Source organism: Cryptomeria japonica, chromosome 4 (genome assembly GCF_030272615.1).
Source record: "Cryptomeria japonica chromosome 4, Sugi_1.0, whole genome shotgun sequence".
Taxonomy (NCBI): Eukaryota; Viridiplantae; Streptophyta; class Pinopsida; order Cupressales; family Cupressaceae; genus Cryptomeria; species Cryptomeria japonica.
In genome coordinates, this window is record NC_081408.1 from 190115638 (window position 1) to 190137655 (window position 22018).

General features: G+C 34.5%; 1 protein-coding gene across 1 annotated transcript; it reads right to left on the bottom strand.

Moving 5' to 3' along the window:
• Positions 1-17705: 17705 nt before the first annotated feature.
• Positions 17706-21811, bottom strand: LOC131027779 (probable nucleoredoxin 1). Its single transcript, XM_057957865.2, has 3 exons — positions 21462-21811; positions 19735-20214; positions 17706-18716 (listed from the first exon to the last, which is right to left on the bottom strand). Exons 1-3 carry the CDS (start codon positions 21546-21548, stop codon positions 18114-18116), a joined length of 1170 nt encoding a protein of 389 aa, XP_057813848.1. The 5' UTR covers positions 21549-21811; the 3' UTR covers positions 17706-18113.
• Between the last annotated feature and the right edge of the window lie 207 nt (positions 21812-22018).

The following is a 22018-nucleotide window of genomic DNA, read 5'->3' on the forward strand; positions in this document are numbered from 1 at the left end:
TCATTATCTTCATTCTTCGATATTCACACCTCCATGTTCATCCACTTCAAAAACCATATTATCCGGATTGTGTTGATCCATACCATGTGCTCTGGGGTGCTCGACCTATATAAAATTGATAAACATAAATAAATCGTGATCATGATCTCATCATCACGTGATTTATTATGTATATAAATTGTTAAAATGATATAATGAAAAACTTACCAATGGATGATAATCATGTCCACCTTCAATGTGACCATGCAACCTACAATGTTTCTTCGTTGTTTTGATTAGAAGTCTTCTAGTCTTTAACCCCTTACAAATTTTGCACGGACAATAACATTTTCCATCACCTTTTCTTGTCAAGTTAGACCACAATCTAGCAATTGTCTCCTTATTTTGTTGTTCGTTGATATTGTCTGACATGGTCTTTCTTCACAGGCAAGAAAATCGGGCTATAGAACTAGTTATATAGAAGTTGAAATGTTAGTTATGAAATCATGTTTCAGTATAATATACTGAATCAAATTACTTGAAAATAGAAATTATCGTCATTGAACCAAAACCATTTAACTCTTCTTTTTCATCTCAAAACATATCTAATGGCTTTGTGGTATGCAATCCTTGTATAAGATATTAAGTTGACTGATGTCTAATTGGGGTAATCCATGAGTGTCTAATGTGAATTCAGTATCCTAAACATTGGAGAGACCTTATCTAACTTGCCTAATCAATGTGGTTGTTGTCCTAATATGAAATACTGAGTTCTACCCTTGCCTTTGCATCAAACTTCTCACATCATGTTTCTTCAACAAAACACACTAATATGAATTGAGCCAACACCATGAGGATAGGGTCAAGTATCAATATGGAAACTAATCATAATATGTGAAGATGGGGTTCACACATAGGTGTTGGCTCTCAACAATGCCACACTTCCAAAATTGTCAGTCTCAAGACTTGTCCTATTGGGTGAGCACTCATTGATGTCTACAAGGCCAAATCAATGTATGTAGGCTTCGAACTCCTAACTCTAGGCAAGGAGGACCCTACAGAAGGTCTATGAACACTCACTTGGTATTAAAATAGAAATATCCTTCCTCTAGAACTTTTTTTGCAATGCACACATCAATATTGGTAATAATTGTTATGATGGATGGTCTATTAGGACGGTAAATAAAATGCTTATTCTTTTTCCACCCTTTGAAACTACAACAAGGTATTTGTGGTGCAGGTGCACCAAGGCAAACAAATTCAAATTTGAATACCTTTGAGACCAAGGAGGATTTTCCAACATCAAACAAATTCAATAAAATCAATTATGAGATCCTAAAGCCAATAATGGCTTTTGAAACTAAAAAAATGCAAAAGTTGTCAAATTGTCCTGAAAGTTGTAAAATGTTGTCAAATGTTGGATATTGGGTCAAAACACCCAAAAATAGATTTAGGAGGGTTTAGATTCATCAAATATGCCAATAAGGATGAAAATCCAATAATTGTAGGTTTTATTCAAAAAGTTGTCAAGCATTTGCAAAAAATGTAAAATTCAAATTTTCAAGTTCCAACGGTTAGGAAGAATTAGGAGGGAAAAGCAAGTTTTAATTGTTTTAGTGTTAAATAAACTTTGTAACCAACCATATGTGGTTGAAAAAACTTGGAGAGGCTATTTAAAGCCATAGACATGCTTTGTAAGGCAGATTGAATGCCAAGGAGTACGGACTGCTGTAGAAACTCAATGAAAATTCAAAATTTTGGAGTAATCTCTCATATTTTCTATTCTTTGTGAAGGTTTACTTTAAATTTGTTCATGCCCTAACATTTTAAAGAACTTTTATCAACATTCCACACCTCTATGGATGATTTGAGTTCATTATTCATTCTAAAATTTTGTTATAGGGCTGACTGTCATAACTTTTTGAGTATTTTCCTTTGGTAGCTTTGACAAAATTCAATCATGGGGTCATTCCATGAATTTTGAACCATTTTTCTCATGGGATGACTATTTTATAACATGTATAATACATTCTAACAACTAAAATGTGTAATTGAGGGGTTTAGTGCAGGTGATCACCATTTGAAGGAGTGAGAAGCCTAGTGAAGAGGCTCGGTAGGGTGAAGGTTGGAGAGATCTACCTACATGAGGGGTAGTTTTTATGATTTGGAAATTGGTAAAACACCTATCTAAAGGTGAATCAACAACCAATTTGATCCAAGAGTGAGTGGACGTGGGAGATTGGAGAAATCCTAGATTTTAGGGCTTTTTGATGAAAATTTGGGGCTTTTGGGGTTAGAGGCCTCACAAACTGAAATTGATTATGGATTCCCTCATCATTTGATATTTAGAAATACTTTTTTAAGGTCAGAAGTACCTAGAAGTAATATTTCTTGTAGTTACTTTGTTAATGCAGCGTTCTAGTTGCTTGAAAATGAAGGACGGTCTAAAAACAACAAATACTTTCCAAAACAACTTGATAAATGCTCTGAGTATGTTATAGAAAAGCCAAAAGGGTATCCAAAAATATATTTTATTTGTCTTTTTTCTTGGAATTTTGTAGATTTATCATTAAATTTATCTCGTTGTAGGGCTAATAGGTGCTCTAAGGCTAGTAGGAGGAAATTGGGGTTTGGGCATTTGGGTATTGAACAGAAGGCCAAAAATAGTTTTAACCTTTCATAATAGACCTAATTACACCTTCTAAGCCATCATTTTCATTTGGGAAGGTCGTGTTTCATAATTGGCCCATTTGAACCATTTGGGGTGTTTGTAGGCTTAAGGGGATCTATCATTTCCTACCTTGTATTTCCCTTATATTTTACAAAGTCATCTATACCTATTTGGGCATTGTATTATACCACCATACCTCTACTAATTCTGTATCAATTTGACTGTGACAATCAAATACCCTTAGGACAGTCCTAGAAATTTAATCTATTTTATTTGGTTTTGATCAACAAACCCTTCCGAAGGTTGCATAGGGTCCCCTCACCCCTCTCTCTATCAACAACCACTTCAAAATACCAATCAATTGGTCTTCCCACCAAATTATTCCCTGATATGATACATAGCATGAAAAAAGGTCTATCATCAAGCATGATATGATACATAGCATGAAAAAATGCACATAAAACCCCAATTTCATTAAGCAAAACTCTTGGATGGCATGCCAAAGGCCTATTTATTCCCATCCAAGTGTGTTACAACCTCAAACCACCATAAACTAACTTTCCAACCATATTTTTAAGAAGTTTCTACAAGAAATGCAAAAGTTGTCATGGCAATATGACAACTTTTTTGGACCTCAAACTTTCACAATTAGGTCTCTATTTGTTGTTAGAATGCGATCTATGACTAAGTATTAGAGGATCTTACTAACTTGGGTATCATGATTTTATGTTTCTTTGACATGACTCCTAGTAACTATATAAGGATCTTACTAGTCCTAGATCTATGCCTTGTCTTTTTGATATGGTTCCTAGTGAGAATATATGAATCTTACTAGTTCTAAATGTCATAACTTTGTGTTTTGCATGCTCCATGTGTGTCACCAATGTTACTCATATTACTCACTTCTTCCCTTTTATCTCAATATTCTAGATTGACAATATCAGAAGTCTTGGGAGCTACCACCTTTCCAAACTTGTAGACATCTTGACTCTTCAATATCTTGGTGAAAGAATATTTGGTTTCTCCATATTTTCCAAAGAGTAAATGAGCATAATTTCATACTCTTGCTAAGAGGGGGCTAAATATTGCATCATAAGTTGTATCTCTTTAAAAATATACACTAAGTTTGGACTCAATTTAAGTGGTTGTGCCTTATTTATGCCTAATTGTACTTAGGTTTGACAATGTTTCCATAAATTTGGTTCATTCCCTTATTCATGATGTTCCTCGTGGCTCATTTTTATAGGACTAGGGTTTTGGTAACCCTTATTCATGGAAATTGGACCTAAAATTTGAAAGATGAATGGTGGATTCACAAATAGTAGGAATTTCCTCTCCAAATTTGGACTTTTGCAAAAGTTCAATTTGAAAAGGTGCAAGGACCATCCATATAAGGTCCATATTGAAAATTAAATGATAATACCATCCATGCATATTAAATGATATAGTCAAGTAATAAAGAAGGAAAACCATTTCCTAAAGTTGTCAAATGATTTTAAAGATGCACAACAGTCCACTAAATGCAATTCACTAAAAAAGAAAACAAAGTATGCTACAAGATAGTGGGTAAGATGCAAGGAATGAAGTTAAATAGACAAAGAAAAACCATGAATATTACCAAGTCAAAAGGAGTAGCTATGACCTCTTAGGTGTTTTTTCACTTGCATAAATTAGACTTCTTAAGGATAGAAACACATCTAGATAGTAGTATGAAGTCTTTTTGACGATTTTTGAAGTAGTTGAAGGAATGGCTTATTTTAGTTATATCTAACCCATGACAATTTCAACTCAAAGTAAGGAATAAAACCATATGTCCTATAAGTTTGGGAAGCTAATTGAGTAGCTGGATAAGGTAGAGCATGACTATAGGGTAGTCTTGAGACTCTTTTAACTCGATTAGAACATGTACCAAGTATCTAGGAGCTTACAAAGCCAATTCAACCATATTTCAAGTGAAAATGCAACAAAAGGATTAAAAGCTTTTAATACACCTCAAAAACCACTCCGGTGGCCAAGTAGGTGGAAATAGTCTTTTCCAACATTTTTTTTCTTCATAGATGCAGCCCTATATTCTCTTTATTATTTGAGATGAGAAATACATTGTTGGCAGTTCCGTTATTACCCAGTCCAGTATCGATCTGATCTTGATACTTTCATAAAAGGAGTGACTATCCTAAGTGCTTGATACTGTCACAAAAACCGAGTGTTGCAGCAGTGAATCTTCCTTTGACCTTTGGGTGGTTGGGAGGGTAAAGACCCATGGTGGTATATGTTTAGTGGTTCTTGTAAGAGTATCCAAAAGTACATTGGTTTTTGGATATCTAGTACATTTTGTGAGTTGAGTACCAGGGGGGATTAGAAGACCCAGTTGAAGGAGGATTTGTGTGAATAAGGGTTGAGGGTGTTGGTGGTGATTGAATGTTGGAGAGTTGGATTGTGACTTATACATGTTTATTTGTCCTATTTGAGTGTGATTCAATGGTTGGGTGAGGGTTGGTGAGTATGGGTGTGTTTTGGGGTATTGAATCCTTTTGAGTAACTTGTGGCCTTGTGAGGGGTCTTGTGAGTAAGTGAAGGGTTGACACCTAATTGAATAGGTGAGTTGGGAGAAATATCTCCCTTGTTGGTTGAGTTTATTGGATTCTCTGCATCAGCATGCCTTTTCGCTATCAATCCATTCAAACTTCCACCCAAAGATTCAATCTTGTCAAAGTTCAAAATAAATTTCCTTCTTGTCCTTACTGTCTTGCATCAAATTTCATATCAGTAGGTAGTCTTTTGCTTAGAACTATCATCTTTCATGGTAGGATACCATCTCAGTCCCTTGAGTTAAGTTAGCTTACCTTTAGAATTTATCATTTCCTAATCAAGTTGTTCAAGGGGAAAATGTCACTAATCAAGTTGAAATGTCAATTTCTCAATCTGCCTAAGGTAAAAGGTTAAAATAAATTGCAAAAGATAGAACAAGGCTACGAGAAAATGAATCATCATTATTACCTAAATCCACATTATCAACAAAATCTAGAAATAACCTTATATGTAAATAATTTATCATGCCAAAATTTCCAATTCTAACATGAAAATGAGACCAAGGAAAGCTCTAGAACAACTACTACTATTCATTCACATGTTCCTTATAACCTCAATCACCACGAAAGATGCACAAATTGATGATAACAAAGAAGATATTTCATAAATGTAAATATTAATTTAGGACTAAGGAAAATGAAAGAAATAAAAGAATACCAAGAAATCAAAAAAGACTACCAATACCATTGCAAACTATGAACTTCATTTCCATTAATTCTTCAAAATATACTAGCAAAGCACAAGTATTCAAGCTACAGCCTATTGCTAAATGTCTTTTGAAAGAAAACACACTAATGAGTGTTACTAAACTTGGACCTTAAATAATCAATTATTAGACCCTCAAAATGAATTTTGAAATTACATTTATAGGGAAACTTTTTCCTCAAAATTAGAGATTAAATTCCACCCAAAACCTTATCAAACTAAGAGGTACAATCAACACACAAGATACTAGCCTATAACTAAATTAAGAACTATAAGTTGACTCATGAAAATGAAATATAAGTCAGAAGGAACTTAGAATATGTAGTCAAAGAAGCATGGAGAACAAGAAAAAGAGGATCTATCTAGGCCCCCATCCCCAAGATGAATCCTCCAAAAATTTTAAACTTAGGTGCACAAGCAACAAGATGAAGAACAAAGGCCAAAGTAGGTTGTAACTACCATGAATCCATCCATCCAAAGTGATGAGAATCTAGATGTTCCTAAGTGGCTACAATTCAACTTTGAAAGGATAAAGAAGAGAGTATTGAAGAAAGTAAGTTTGCAAAAGATGATAATTAAGGTTGAGGCCGCAAGGAAGCCAAAGAAGGCAATAACTTTGTATGCCACCTAAAACTATGCAAAAGGAGAGATAGTTGCCAATACCCTAAAATGGAGAAGATTTAGTAAAAACTGCCAATACCCTAAACTAGAGTAACCCGAGACAGTAAGAAAATGGTTTGGGGGTCATATAAACTAGCTTTATACTGTATGTTAATTACAAAGTGATAAGTTGTGTGGTTGGAGATTTTCAGTCCACCCCTTCTAGGTTAGGATTGTGCTGATCCGAACACAATTGTATCTCCCTAGGGCTTCCGGGTCAGGTGTGTTAGGCTGGCTAGCAAGAGAAAGAAAGGCTTGCCCAAACAACACTGAATGAAGGTTGCAAATCACTTGAATAATATTCATTCGCATTGTTTTCTTGTGCGTTGGTTTGATCTCCATCGATTCAGCAACCAGAGGCAGACACCACCCTATATATTAGCTCGTACAATAGTGATCAATTAACACGTATACAAGAGGAAGGGATTGCTGCGACAAAATTGAACACTCACTCCTCAATCACAGTTCTATGGTTTTACAAGGAGTGGATTCCTACAGGGTATTACGTATTCAGGGAACCACACCTTTGACTAGGAGCCATCCGGCCTAAGATTGGATAATCAATATGAATACGAGATTGACCAATTTGCATTAAAAACTAGGGCAATTAACCACCACATGTCTCATTTCCTAACATATTTTGCATAAAAAAGGAATCTCTCATACTCCAAGAGTCGCTTCCACAATCAGTCAATATCCCACAAGAATGCAGGCATAGCTAGCATGTATAAAAGCAAGCAAAAGTTGTAGAATCTCTTGAATGGTATATTTTTTGCAACATGAAATTTAGGTGAAGAATCTACCTCCTGCGTGGGATTGCAAGCAATGCACAAATGCCTTTGACACGGGTTTGATGTTGTTGGGGGTTGAAGTCACCACGGATGCCTATGCGGGATTGCAATGCACAAATGAATTGCACCTCTTCTTCTTTTTTAAGTAATGGCTATTGTCATCGGAATTATGACAAACTCGAGCACTTTTTTGAAAAAAAGAAAATTTTCATTGCTAATGCCTTCTTCGTCGAAACCAAATGACAAATTGTTGTCGGAAATACGATGAATTCGAGCATTTTTAAAAAAAAAAATCAAATTTGGTCACAATATACCTTCTCCGTAGGAAACCTCAATCGGAAATCTAGTCCAAATGCATTAGTGTTAAAAAAATTCCCATAAAGCTTACGATCTCTCAACCATTGCAAAACTATCCTTAGGTGCTTCTTATGTTCTTCTTCATTCTTAGAATAGATCAAAATGTCATCAATGAAGATTAGAACAAAATCATCCAAGTATTCTCTAAAAATATTGTTCATGAGGTTCATGAATGTTGCTGGGGCATTGGTTAAACCAAATGGTACGACTGTGAATTCATAGTGCCCATACCATGTTCGGAATACAGTCTTGGGAATATCCTCATCTTTAATCCTTAACTAGTGATATCCTGATCGAAGATTAATCTTGGAGAATATTGTTGCACCTTTCATTTGGTCAAACAATTAATCTATCCTTGGTAAACGATATCTATTTTTGATAGTCAATTTATTCAACATCCTATAATCAATGCATAACCTTAAAGTTCCATCTTTCTTCTTTACGAAGATCACCGGTGCACCCCACGGGGATACACTTGGTCTAATAAATCCTTTCCTAAGTAATTCTTGCAATTGAGCCTTAAGCTCATACGATTTTGTTGTCATCATTCTATATGGAGCCTTAGATTGCGGCTCCATTCCCAGTAAGAGTTCTATGGAAAAATCAAACTCTCTCTTAGGTGGTAACTTGGTAAGGTCTTCTGGAAAGACATCCAGGAACTCTGCAAGGACAGGATAATACTTAGGATTTTTCTCAACACTATCCAAATAATTTACCATGACAAAAATTATGGAACATCCTTTCCTTTGGGCCTTCTTGAGTTGCATTGCTGAAATGTGTCTTAATTCAAGAGGCTTTTGAGACCCAAAAATTTCAATTGAATTCCCAAAATCATCAATACAACTGATGACCTTATCCTCACAGTTTACTATGGCTTTATGCTCAGTTAACCATTTGATACCTAAGATCACATCATATGATCCTAATGGTGCCACATAAAGGTTAACCCCAGTTTGGAAACTGGTAAGTTCTAGTTCACTGCAAAATAGACAAGTATCTACCCTCCGTTTTGCTCGATTTCCATATTGGACCATCCATGCATTTGAAATATAACCAGGTCTAAAAGATATTCTAGAAACTACTTTAGGATCAATAAAGCATTCAGTAGCTCCTATATCTATTAAAATAGAAACGGATTGCCCAAAAAGCTTACCCGTCATCTGAATAGGTGAGGCTTGGAAATCAGCTTGACAGTTGTCGATTGCAGCGTGAATTTGGTGTTGAGAGGCTCCTTGCTGATTTGTTCCTCTTTGTGCAAGGGTACGTTGTGGATAATTTGAGGCATAATGACTTCCTCCACAATTGTAACACCCGTCCCTAGGTCCGGAATGGCCACCTGACCTACCTCTGTCCAAGTTCTGTCGGGCATTGAAGTTGGTGTTACTATTTGCTCTCTTGTTACCATACTGATTCACTCTTCCTCTTTCCTGAGTGTTGGGTCCCCTCTTAAGATTCCTTATTTGTCGATTGTTGTCGTTGTTTTTCCTTTGGAAATTCCTATTTCCAAAATTCGGTCTGTTATTCACATTTTTATGGAAGTTCCCCAACTACTGCAACTTATGTTCTTGCTTGGTTGCTTTCTCAAATACCTCTTCCATAGTCAGTGGATTATGAATATCCACTTCTTCTCCAATATGATTTCTCAAACCCAAGATGAACTTTCGGATGCGAAATCGCTCATCCATCTGATATTGTGGAACATACTTAAGGGGGTTGGTAAACTTCTCCCAGTATTGAGTTACCAACATGCCACCTTGTGTTAGGTTTTGAAATTCAGTCATCTTCTTATCGAAGAATAAATGAGGAAGCCACCTCTTCCTAAAGGATTGCAAGAGTAATTCCCAAGTGATATCTCTTGGTTGCAACTTTCTTTCAGACTATTCATTATCCCACCAAGTAGCAGCTTCGCCAGAAAGATGGTAAGTAGCCCAAACTACCTTGTTTCATTGGACATGTTGCGGAGACCAAAATACTTTTCCATTTCTATCACCCATGCCTTTGCACCATCACCAATATTTTTTCCATCAAACTTTGGTGGGGCTATTCTTTTCAAGTCCTTAGCCAGCTCTTCTTCAATCCTTGCTTGGTTATCGAGTTGTTCTTCAACCCTTGGAGCTTCATGTTGGACTTCTCCAACCCTTCGAACCTTCTGCTCGATTTCATTCATTCTGGCACTTTGTTAGTTCAGTAAATCAAGGATTTGGTCCATTCTTTCATTTCCATTACTAGACCCAGCCCTTGTGGTCCTTGCGCCCATTGTTATTCAACAATTTTTGCATCAGGGAAATGTTAATATTTCTTAGCGAAAAGAACAATATTTGAAAATTTATGATTTCCATAACTTCTATTTAATCAATGCTTCCTAAAATCTACCCTTACAATATAAATATAGAGATTAATATCCATATTTACTATTGGAAGGAAACAATATAGAACTATAATAAGACATAGTTAGATAATTTGCAAATCTATTTCATCCAAGTTTATAATATAAACTAAGGTCCAAAGTACATATTTATCATTGTAGGAATCATACAAAAACATAACATTCAACTCAAATTTATTATAGAAAGAAAGACATCTTTATTTATTGATAATAAAAGTGTTATTACATCACTCTTCTGGTGGAGTCATGGGAGTATATCCTTTGGATTCACTAGAACTTAGGGGGGTATAACCTTCAGACTCATCATCACTAAGTGGGGTATATCCCTCAGATTCATTATCACTGAGTGGGGTATATCCCTCATATTCATTATCACTAAGTGGAGAATATTCCTTTGACTCATCGGTGCTAATCACAGTTGGCCTAATTGGAGAATACTCTAACTCAGGCTCATTTTCCTCTATAAGGATAATCTTTTCATTAAGGGGTTCAGTAGGACCTACTCGTATCTCAACACTTTCTTTCTCTTCAGAAACTGATTTCACTATGGGAGGAACATTTTCCTCCTCACTGATCCATCCTCCACTTGGATGGTTATCCATAACAGGCATGCCAAGAGATATAGGATCCTTCTTGACCCTTAGATAGTGAGTATACCGAGCTACTGACTTACGAGCCATCTATTTTGTTCACACCATATCTATAAGTTTCAACACAAAACTATTATTTTCCATACTCAACTTGCGAAGTGACTCATAGGTCCTAGTGTTATACAACCTATGCTATGATACCAAACTTTAAAGACGTAAATTAATCTATAAGACATAATCTACTCTTTAATCATAAATAAACTCATAGATCAATTAGTAAGTCTATTTCATACATAATATAAAATAAGTTTAATAAATTGATAAAACAATCATAGATATCAAAGAGTTGAATACAATTTTCATATACAATGGAAGGTACAAATTTCTCATTACATATCATTATACCCTACTTAGGCTTTCATATTGCCTTAAATAATATACAAACAGAAAGAAAGTGAGATACATCCATCGATCTCCAATCTGAATCGCTTCCTTTCAGCCCATCGAATGAAGACGAGAACAAGATTCAGGCGCTTTTTCCGCCCAACATTGAAGCTTATGCTTCCCTGGAATTCTTGGTCAATCAAGAATACCCAACCCTGCGCGAATTGTTTTAACCAAAGAATTCAAAAGACAAGAGGGAATCTGGTGCATGCCTAGATGATACAAACATTTTTATTTTTCTAATTCTTATAAGAAACAAGCATTATCATGCAAGGATATGGTAGAGAGCATAAAGTAAGGAATTCCATCTATTTAAATGGATAATTCAATTCATTACTCAGCCGAGTATAATGCCATGCATAGCAAAAATAAATAGTTGGAAAAAACAACTATTCTCTCTAAGATTCCATATTCGGCACCCGTCGCGGAAGGTAACTTTCTATACACAAGCCTATCTATAGCTTGGTTCTCACAAACAAGAATACATTTTAAGAATACAATCTTTTGACTAATTGGTATAACATCTTCCCTATCACTTTCATAAATTAAACACTATTTCATTACTTTCACCTAAATGAATACAATCTTTCGTAATTTGATAAGCAAATATATTTTCATCAAAAATATTCGAATGAATACAAAGTAAGAAGAAGGTGTAACGCAAGTATGATTTTCTTTCATATAAATGAGTAAAATTTGAGTACACATTCTTTAATTGAAAATCTATCCTAACCCATTGACATTATTCACTATTTTTAAACAATAAAATTGCATATCTTAACTATTTCAATATATATTCCACCTAATGATTTCTTTCTTTATCTATTCAAGGAATAATAAAACATATTCAATAAAACAAACAAAACATGGAATATCATAAATGAAATCTTATGCTACAACCATAGCTTTATTTCACAAACCTTCCTTATTGCAAAATAACCAAAATGAAATAAAGTTCCTACCTCCTTATGCTTGAGACTGGTTTGGAATGAACTCTTTCATGCCTCCTCTAAATTAGTCTACTTCTTCCTTGATGGCTCAAAAGTTCTCTCACAGATCTTCTATTCTCCTTTCATCTTTACTCTAAAACTGCTCTCTCTATAATTTTTCTTCTAACTTAATATCTTTCTATTTGCTCCACTTGCTATTTTCTATCTCTTTTTCCTCTTCTACCTATCGAACCAATGCCTGTATTTATTCTATATTTCCCTATGATATCTACTACGTCTAAGGCTCGGTTATTGTTATCAATTTGAAGACTTTTTTGCATTATCGATAGGTTTAAACCTTTAACTATTCCATGTCTTCCTTTTCCCATAGTGCTACCAGTTTAGCGATCTCTCTAGTCTACATGTCTTGGAGAGGTGGAAGGCTAAGTAATATCTTCTGCAGTGATCGACCTCGAATAGTGGAGAAATCGTTGGTCTTCTCCTCCATCATTGTGGAGTCTGCAATTTTCTAACTTAACTCCATGGATCATAAACAATCTGCAATTCTAATCTCCATGGCACCATGTGACTATTAACTCCTCCCTCCCGTAGTTACAAGCCATAGATCATGGAACGACTTCATGGCTATCACCGTGGAAACAAGGAGTCAATTGCAATCTTTTCTTGCAGAGAACACTACGTGCCACATCGACTACTGTCACCATGAGATATTGAAGTAATCTGTAGGTTTTATTTTGCCATGGCACTACGTGCCAAGTTGCCTTCCTCCCCCAGAGGTCGTGAGCCACCATGTGGAGGAGTTGACTACAGATCGACTATAGACTTCTAACAGTCGATAACCAACCTTGCATAAACTTTAATGTATATCGCCTAAACAAGTTATTATATTTAACAATATAAACATTGCATTTAATTATTAAATGTTAAATAAAAAGAAAACCTAATTAAAACTTTTAAGATATTTAATAAATTAATAATATATATAACTTTCGATTTTATTTATAAAAAGGTTTAAAATAAATATGCTAATATGTACTTATAAACTATTACTTCGAATTAACATGATCATTTCATTCACTTTCAAATATAACATAACTTATAAACAATCATCGAATTTTATGCATATGAACTCCATACAATTACTTAATCGATGAGACCATAATACTCATTTCCAACGAGCAAAACAATAATCAACTTCATACTATTGAAATCATGTCGACATAAGTTTACATTCTAAATCATATTTAAATAAAAATGTTAAGTCACTAAGTAATTAACCCTAATTTTCCAACTTTCAGACATTTTCAAATATGAAATCAACATAACGACTAATTTTACTCAAATCATTTCAATTTAAAAATAAGCATTGATGACATCACAATTCAAACAATGATGCATTGACAAAGTCATATTTGCACAAACATTTTTTCTATTGTGGTGTGTGAGATTCCCCTAGTATACTGAAGTCATAAGTTAAAAACAACTCTACTCGAGTCATGTTCTCGCCTTCAACTTTGTTCACCTGTCCTTGCATCACCTGCACTCAATAATTCATTAGCACTGACGATCCCCAATTAAGATAATACTAGATATCGAATTACATATTACACGAGTAAAATGCATACATCATTTCCTATTATTTGTATACAACTGAATTATCATCAAAATGAATGCTCATATATGTTTCAATTTCAATTCATAAATTAAAAAATACATTATATCTCTTAATAATAGATTATCAAAAATACGGTTCGTGACACACCTATATATATACTAGCACGCGCCAAACCGCAAACAAACAATGCAAACCCTGAAGGTTTTCAACAAAATCCCAAAAATCAGCCCTCAACAATGAGTCGTCAACAATCAAACAGGGAACCTTGGTATCCTGACACGACCATGCTGCAAAATGATGCCTAATTTTCATAGACTAGACACAAAATGACACAGGAAATAAAAAAAAATTTATTGAATGTCTTAGGGTTTCAAATTGCAGCAGCCGCCTAAGCCTCCACCCAAATTGTTGTCCTCTTGACAACTCCTGAGGGCACACTCACAACCACCTCTGCGATACAAAAATGATACAAAAAATTACAATCGAAAACACAGGGTTGACGAAGGAATCATAAAACTATCGTTATCTGTTAGGGTTTGAATTTACCGATGCCGCCATAACCCTACATAACAATCTTCAATCATACCACCCCCTTCTACGCTACGATACCTCCTCCCTACACATGAAAAAAACTGTGTGTTAACAGGCGATAACAATATACCCAGACAACTTGCGTTATGCATGTGGTCAACTTTTGTCCTCCCCTTCGAAGCCACAAATATTTTGACAATGCATACCTATAAGTACAATTGAAGCGCATCTCCTTCGCTCAATGATTCAACTGGGGACATTGTCATGCCACGATCGACATGAATTTACACCATTGAATATTTTGTTTCGCCTCCACCAGTGTGTTATGCACGCAGCTCTCGGATGAAATATATTTTCAATTTTCGCGATATCGAGTTTTCATTCAAAATTTAAAAAAAAATTAATTGAAAACTGTGCCCATAACGCGTGACCACTGATGTTAGTCGACTCGTGGACGCAATAAAGCGGGTTAGCCAAAAAAAGGGCCGCGTGGCCATTCAAAAAAATAAAAATAAAAATTGGCGGTCACCGAAAATGTAAACTGCTTGGCCGGCAGTATGTTAACTGCCTTGCCCTATGTAACCGTCGCATCGCGGTGACAATGACCAGGAAAATGTTAACCGCAAGCAAGCTTTTCCATCAAACGCAAACTGGCAACATCATCCACGTTATCGCCACCGCAAATTCCTCCATGTCATATGTGGGTCCCAGGAATGTCGCTCTCATGGACTTGTCGTACTTGAATGGTATGCCTTCGACATCATATAGAGGCATGTCATTTTGGAGCTAGAATAGCTACAACCTTCAACTGGGGGGATATTTTTTATTCTAATGTTGAAATAAAATGATTTATTTCAAAAAGGTGGATGACAACTTGCATTTGGAGAGATATTTAAATAAATTTGATTTATTTAAATTGGAGAGGGTTTTTAATTAAATGTGAATTTAATTTAATTAAATGGGAAAGGGGGATTTAATTAAATAAAGGTGATTTATTTAATTAAAGGTTATAATGTGGCTAGATGAATTATTTTAAATAAATTGAATAATTTATTTAATTAATAGAAGAATGTGGGGGAGATTAATTAAATAGAGGAATTGATTTAATGGATTAAATAAATATTTAGATGGTCAGATTTATACGTCTACATTAATTATTTAATTTAATTAATCTAAATTATTAATTTATTTTATTTACTTTAATTTAAAATAAAATCTACTAAACATATAAATCTATAAAATTGCAACTTGATTGGACTAAGCACAACACATGGAAGCCATTGAAAATACATGTCTTGAAACTTATTTAATTTATTTAATCTCATTTAAGTTATTTAATGTATTTTTTATTTAAGTTATTTAATTTAAAATAAAATTGATAAAGTATTATACTAATTTCAATATGTATTAGTTTACTTTAGGTTATTTTTAATTTACTTTTAATTATGTAATTTAATTCATGTTGTTTCAATTTACTTTTAATTATTTTATTTAATTTAGTTTAAAACAAAATCCATAAATGTAGCGGATCTCATTTATAGTTCATTTTTCTCATAGAGTATTTAAATTGTTTAAATTTACCATGCAATTTTTTTTATTAAACTAAAAAATAAAAGTAAAAGTAATAGTAAAGATACTTGTAATTATGACGAGTGTCAATTTTAATGAGAGGGTTTTATTGATGATTAATTTACTTTTAATTATAAAATTTAATTTTCTTTAATTTAAATTAAAATCCACTTGTTTGATCCACTTTTAATTACTTGATTTTTCTAAATAGTTTTAATGGGTTCTTCTCTTTGGATTACAACCCTAGATTATATAACCCCTTTGAGTTTCATATAAAGGTTATCTAGAGGAGTATGTATCATAAGGTTGTCACCTCCCTTTTGAATCACATGCATTGACACCATTCACTTCTTAGGGAGTTTCCACAATTTAGGGTGTATCATGTGGGGGCAAACACTACCTTCCTATGCACTATTTGTATTCTTTCCCTTCCCTCGCACACTTCCAACATATACCTTCTACGCATATTTGGATATAGACATGATGGCATACATGACAATCAAACATCTTCATGTCCAATGCATTACCATTGCATAGTGCTTTTGTATTAAAAAATGTCTGTCTTAAAAATCTCTAATTAAATTTTGGGCAACTATTACACTTGGAGGGTTGCCAAGAGGCTTGTCCTTGATCTTAAGTTGGTTGTGATTTTGGGCATTTTGGTATTCTCATGTTATTGCTTCAACACAATTGAAGAGACTTTTGGCTAAGAGTTTCGAGCATGTGAATTAAAAACTATAATGGAGAAGATTCTATTTTGAAAGCATTAATGAAGTGATAAAAGCCTTCTATAAGAATGGTGTGTCTAGTATATCGCAAACCAATGTTATATAGTCCCATTTCCACAAGGAAATAATTTCTAATGTCTTGGTCATCTTTGTTTGAATCTTGGCCATTATACACCATTTTATTTAGTAACATGGATACAATATCATTGGTGCATTTCTTGAAGTTGCCAAATGAACTTGAGGAAGAATACTATGGATGAAGTTGGGTTAGTTCTTCCTCTTTGAAAGTTGTCTCTTGTTACAATTGTTTTATAAGTTAGTTTTATCTCTTCTTAGTTTGAATTGCATCATCAAGGATAAGATAAACATTAGTACCTTGTATCATGAGGTCTAAAAGATTCTCCATGGCAAGGTTGATAGATTTTTTATTTGACTAGGGCACATTATTCCATCATAGACTCTTACTTTCAAGATATTAATTTAGTTCAAGAAAGTATTGGCTCTTTTGAAAGAATTCTAAACATGTTGCTTCAACTTGGAAATTATTTTAATATTTTACTTGTTGCTTCCATCATTGCAATGAAGTGATGTGCTAAGTACTAGTTGGGACTCAACAAGAAGCATAAGTTTAAACATGGCTTTACTATAACACCAATTTTTTGAATTAATGTGTGAATCACAACATAATGATGTGGAAGATTTTTTTTCAAATATAAATTGGTATTAAGAACTAAGAAAGTGGCATAGATAAACTCTAGGATATCACTTCTTTGAATTAGTGTAGGAACTAACAAAGTGATATAGAGAAACCATTGGATATTAATGATGTGGGGATCATGCTTTGAATTGTGATGAGCTTGGGATAAACATAAATGTCTATCCACACACTAACTAAATGATAATGAGTTAAATAAATATATGAGTTGTGTTGAAAAATATAGTAAAAATGGAAGAACAAACACAAAAGCAAAATAAATTAATTAGATATAAGATATTCATCTACAACATGTTAAATATACATATCTATACCTATTTGAACCTACATAAATTAACTAGATGAATTAACTTGTAGAATTGATACTATAACAAAAAAAAAAGAAGATATAAATAATGCTTATAACTGCAAAGATTAGACATGAGAACCACAAAAGACAGTTGAAATATATATAGTAGCTAAAGACCCTGTTTTACATTACAAATCAATATCATACACATGCTAAACAAGCTTTAGGCGATAAAAGCTTGTGCATAACCATGTAGACAGAGAGAAAGAGATTGAGAGTATGTTCAAACTGCCTATATACTATATAACCCTCTATATTCTATATTGTAAAAGCTTGTGCACAACCGTTTAGACAGAGAGAAAGAGACCGAGTATGTTCAAACTGCCTATATAGCATATAACCCTCCATATACTATATTGGGAAGCCTATGAAAAAGCCCCTCTGAAGGCCTTACTTTCTTGCATGCTTAAACCCTTCGACAAACATCCCCTTCACAGATCACTTCTGCTGGCTTGTCCCCATTTTCAAAATCCTTGCCTCGTGTCTACTGTTTCTCATTTTCATCAGACTGGTTATCCTTCAAAGCACAATCTGGATGAAGATCAAAATCACATTCTTTGCAGTACAAAGACCAAGCACTCCCTTCTTCCCGACACCCATCACAGATATAGGACTTTCTCTGAATCAAATTCAGAGAATGCTCATGCAGGTCATTCTTTGTTTCCTTTGGATATTTTTCTGCTGCTACTTCCATTTCTTTCTCCAGCTCTACCAGGCGGGCATCAGTAAAGGGATAAGCCTTGGCCCCATGGACAGAAATAATGTCACTGGCATCTGTTGTCACAGTTTTTCCATCAGGGCCAACTATGACCAAAGATGGAATTACTTCAATGCTGAAGTACCGGCTTAGATCCTTCTTCACTTTGTCTCCAAATGGAAGAGCTAACCATGGCATGCTTGCATAATACTCTTCAAAGGCTTCTTGGTCTTTGTCACTAGAGAGGAAAACAATCTCAAAGGCTTCTCCATTTTCCTTGAGCTTATTGTATACTTGAACAAGCTCTGGTGTGAATCGTCGGCAAGGTGTGAACCAATGAGCAGAAAAATATAAACCAACCGTTTTGCCTGTAAGCTCAGAAACTGGCACCTGCGGCAGATTCAAGGTCAAGAATGATCATCTCATTTATTGCTTTACTAAGTTACTAACGCACATATCGGTGGCTTGCACCAATTGTACATGTAAAAGGGTTAGTTAGAAGCTAGGGCTCCAGATGGGCATTACAATACCCTTAATCCAATAACTACACTATAATATGAATTGGTTCTTTTGCTAATCCAATGTTGATGGAGGTGAAGCTAGTTGATTACAAATATGACAACTGTAATATCTTAAAATAGATATAAAAGTTAATGACTTGAGATTTCCACAGGTAAACATTTCAATGATGCATCTGGATACAACTGTGTTAGAACTTTTTCCCCCGCCGATGTTTCAAGTCCTTGGGGACCTTTTGGAAGAAATAAGCAGATTCTGAAAGAAGGCTTAAATTTTTTCGAGGGGAAAAGTGGAATCCAGAAGCAGACTCAAAACGGTGGAAGGAAACTGTGGAGACTTGAAACATTAAAAGGAGAAAACAGAGTCTGGAAGTGAGAATGAAAATGTTGGAGGGAAAATGATAGACAATTGTATCCAGACACATTTTGGAAATATAGTTGTTGTTGCTAAAAGAATAGAATTGGTGTCTTTCAAGCCCTACCACAGATAACATTATAACGTTATCTGTGGAATGAAACCTTAGTTTAGTACAATAAATTGAGGTTATAGAGAAACCTGCATGTGCGGTGAATAACATGGGTGGTTAGTTCATCAGAATGAATCAGATTGAACTTAATAAGCTATGGATTACATCGAGCCTAACATTCAAGGTAGGGCTATTTATGTTTCTTGTATTGTATTTGTCATTGAAGAATCTTATGGAATTTAAGGATAGTTGTATGGTGAAACCCTGCATGAATAGCTGAGCATATGGTGCATCTTTTTCAATTCTTGGCATTCCCGTGTTTTGGTTTCTCTTTGAACTGATCTAACTGTTAAGAATAGCTGCAGGTGAAATTACAGAAGAAAAAAAACTCCAAAACTAGTGATTAAGGGTTCAGGCACATACCTTTCCACCACTGTTTGTGATAACAAAATCGCGCTCATCAGAGACTAGCAGGGATTCCAAGGTCTGTGCAGCACGAATAGCTTCCTCTTTGGCTTTGAGTTCATCCAATTTCTCCTTTGTAAATGGATAAAGTTCAACACCATGATCCATGACCAGTTCCACTGCTTCTGTTTGTAATGTTTTCCCATCTGAACCAAGCACAATCAAGGTTGGGATGCCTTCAATTTCAAAGTGTCGCTCCAGATAATTCGCCTTTTGATCACCATAAGGCAGAGCAAGCCATGGCATGCTTCCAAAATATTCTTGGAAGGACTCTGTATCTTGGTCACTGGAGATAAACACAATCTCCAATTCCTCACCTCTGCTCTTCAGATCATTGTAGAATTGTATAAGCTTTGGAGTAAACTCTCTGCATTGGTAACACCAGTCAGCTGAGAAACAGAGACAAACAGTCTTGCCTACTAGCTCCAATATAGGCACCTATTAAGGAGGAACAAGTCAAATTTTAGTAATTTCCATAGATTTGTATGTGATATCATTTGTAAATTTTACTACAACTTGTATTATAAAGATGTGGCATGTCTATATAATAAAATTAAAATAAACTATTCAAAAACAGGGGAATCCTTAATTCCATAATAGTATCAGGCATAATATAAAGTTATCATCAGAAAATATAATCCTCGACTTAGATCATGATAACATAAATCTTATTCACTTTTTTATCTCCATTGCCAATGACAAAATCTCTGTCAGGAGAGACAAGAAGAGAATTCAAGGACTGTGAAATCCTAATGGTCTCCTCCGCAGCTTTAAGTTCAGCAAGCCTCTCTTTGCTAAATGGATATGCCTCTGCACCATAATCTCCAATGATACTTACACCATCACTTTAGATAGTTTTGCACTTCTGGTCTAAAAAGATAAGGGTGGGAATGCCTTCGACATCAAATTCCTGATCAAGTTTCTCTTTGGCCTGCTTATCTGAAAAATGGCAAGGCAAGCCATGGCATGGTCTTGTGATACTCTTCAAATGATTTCTCGTCTTTATCGTCAGACACAGACGATCTCAAAATCCCCATTCTCCACTAACTTTGTATACACTTCTGAAAGAACAGGAGTGAATGTCCTGCATGGAGGACACCGGTGGGCAGAAAAATACAAACCTACTATTTTCCCTTCCACTTCGTCTACTTTAACCTGAAATTTTTTAAACAACCATATCTGAATGATAAATCACCACAAACTGAATGCAAAAGAAAACAGTAATTGTAAACCATTTTGAGGATCACACTTAATGATCTATCATTAAAATGAAAGAAGATATGTCCATTATCAAATTTAATCTAAGAACAATAATGGGCTCAATAGAAAATTTAATCAAGTAATTATAGCAAATTCAATCTTACAGAACACAATGCCAATTACCAAGCAGTATTTTTAATCTATCAGAACAGAGTACCTCTTTTAATCTTTAAAGGATATACCCATAAGAATATGGTTTTATATCCCCATTACCCAAACACAAATTCAATCCAAATGGACATAATCTTGTCTACCCACATGTGTCATGTACACAGGAGAAAGGTATGATTTTCTAAATTCAGAAAATATATAAGAAGAAAACTTAAAATTAGGAAAATTTGAATCAGAAGAAAAGAAGTGAACTAGCACATGGAAATAGTGTGCAAAACCCTCAATACTGAAACCCAAATGGTGAAAAATCACACATGTTCTCCATTGTTTCTGATCAAGAAATCTCTTTCTTCAGTGCAAAGCAGAGACCTCAAGCTGTGTTGGGTGTTAGGCTCAGCCATCGTATACAATGTAATGGTTAGTACTTCTCACAAAATAACTCTCTGGGCTTCAAAACTTATGAGGCATGTTGCAATGACAATCCTATCCTCCCTTTTGTAATGCAGTTGCTTAATGGAGAAGAAAGATAAATGCCGTTTTACAGTGCAGAAGTCTAAGAGGCATACTTGATGGAGAAGAAAGATAAATGCCAAGTCTAAGAGGCATATTTAATGGAGAAGAAAGATAAATGCCATTTTACAGTGCAGAAGCTTAAGAAGCTTAAGAGGCATACTTAATGGAGAAGAAAGATAAATGCCATTTTACAGCAAGAAAAAGGTTATTTGTTATTATTGCATTCATTGAATTCTATCTATTAATTAGCTTAATCAATTTGTTATTATTGCATTCATTGAATTCTATCTATTAATTAGCTTAATCAATTATATGATAGAATTAAAAAAATTTAACAAAAAAATCTATAATCTCACTT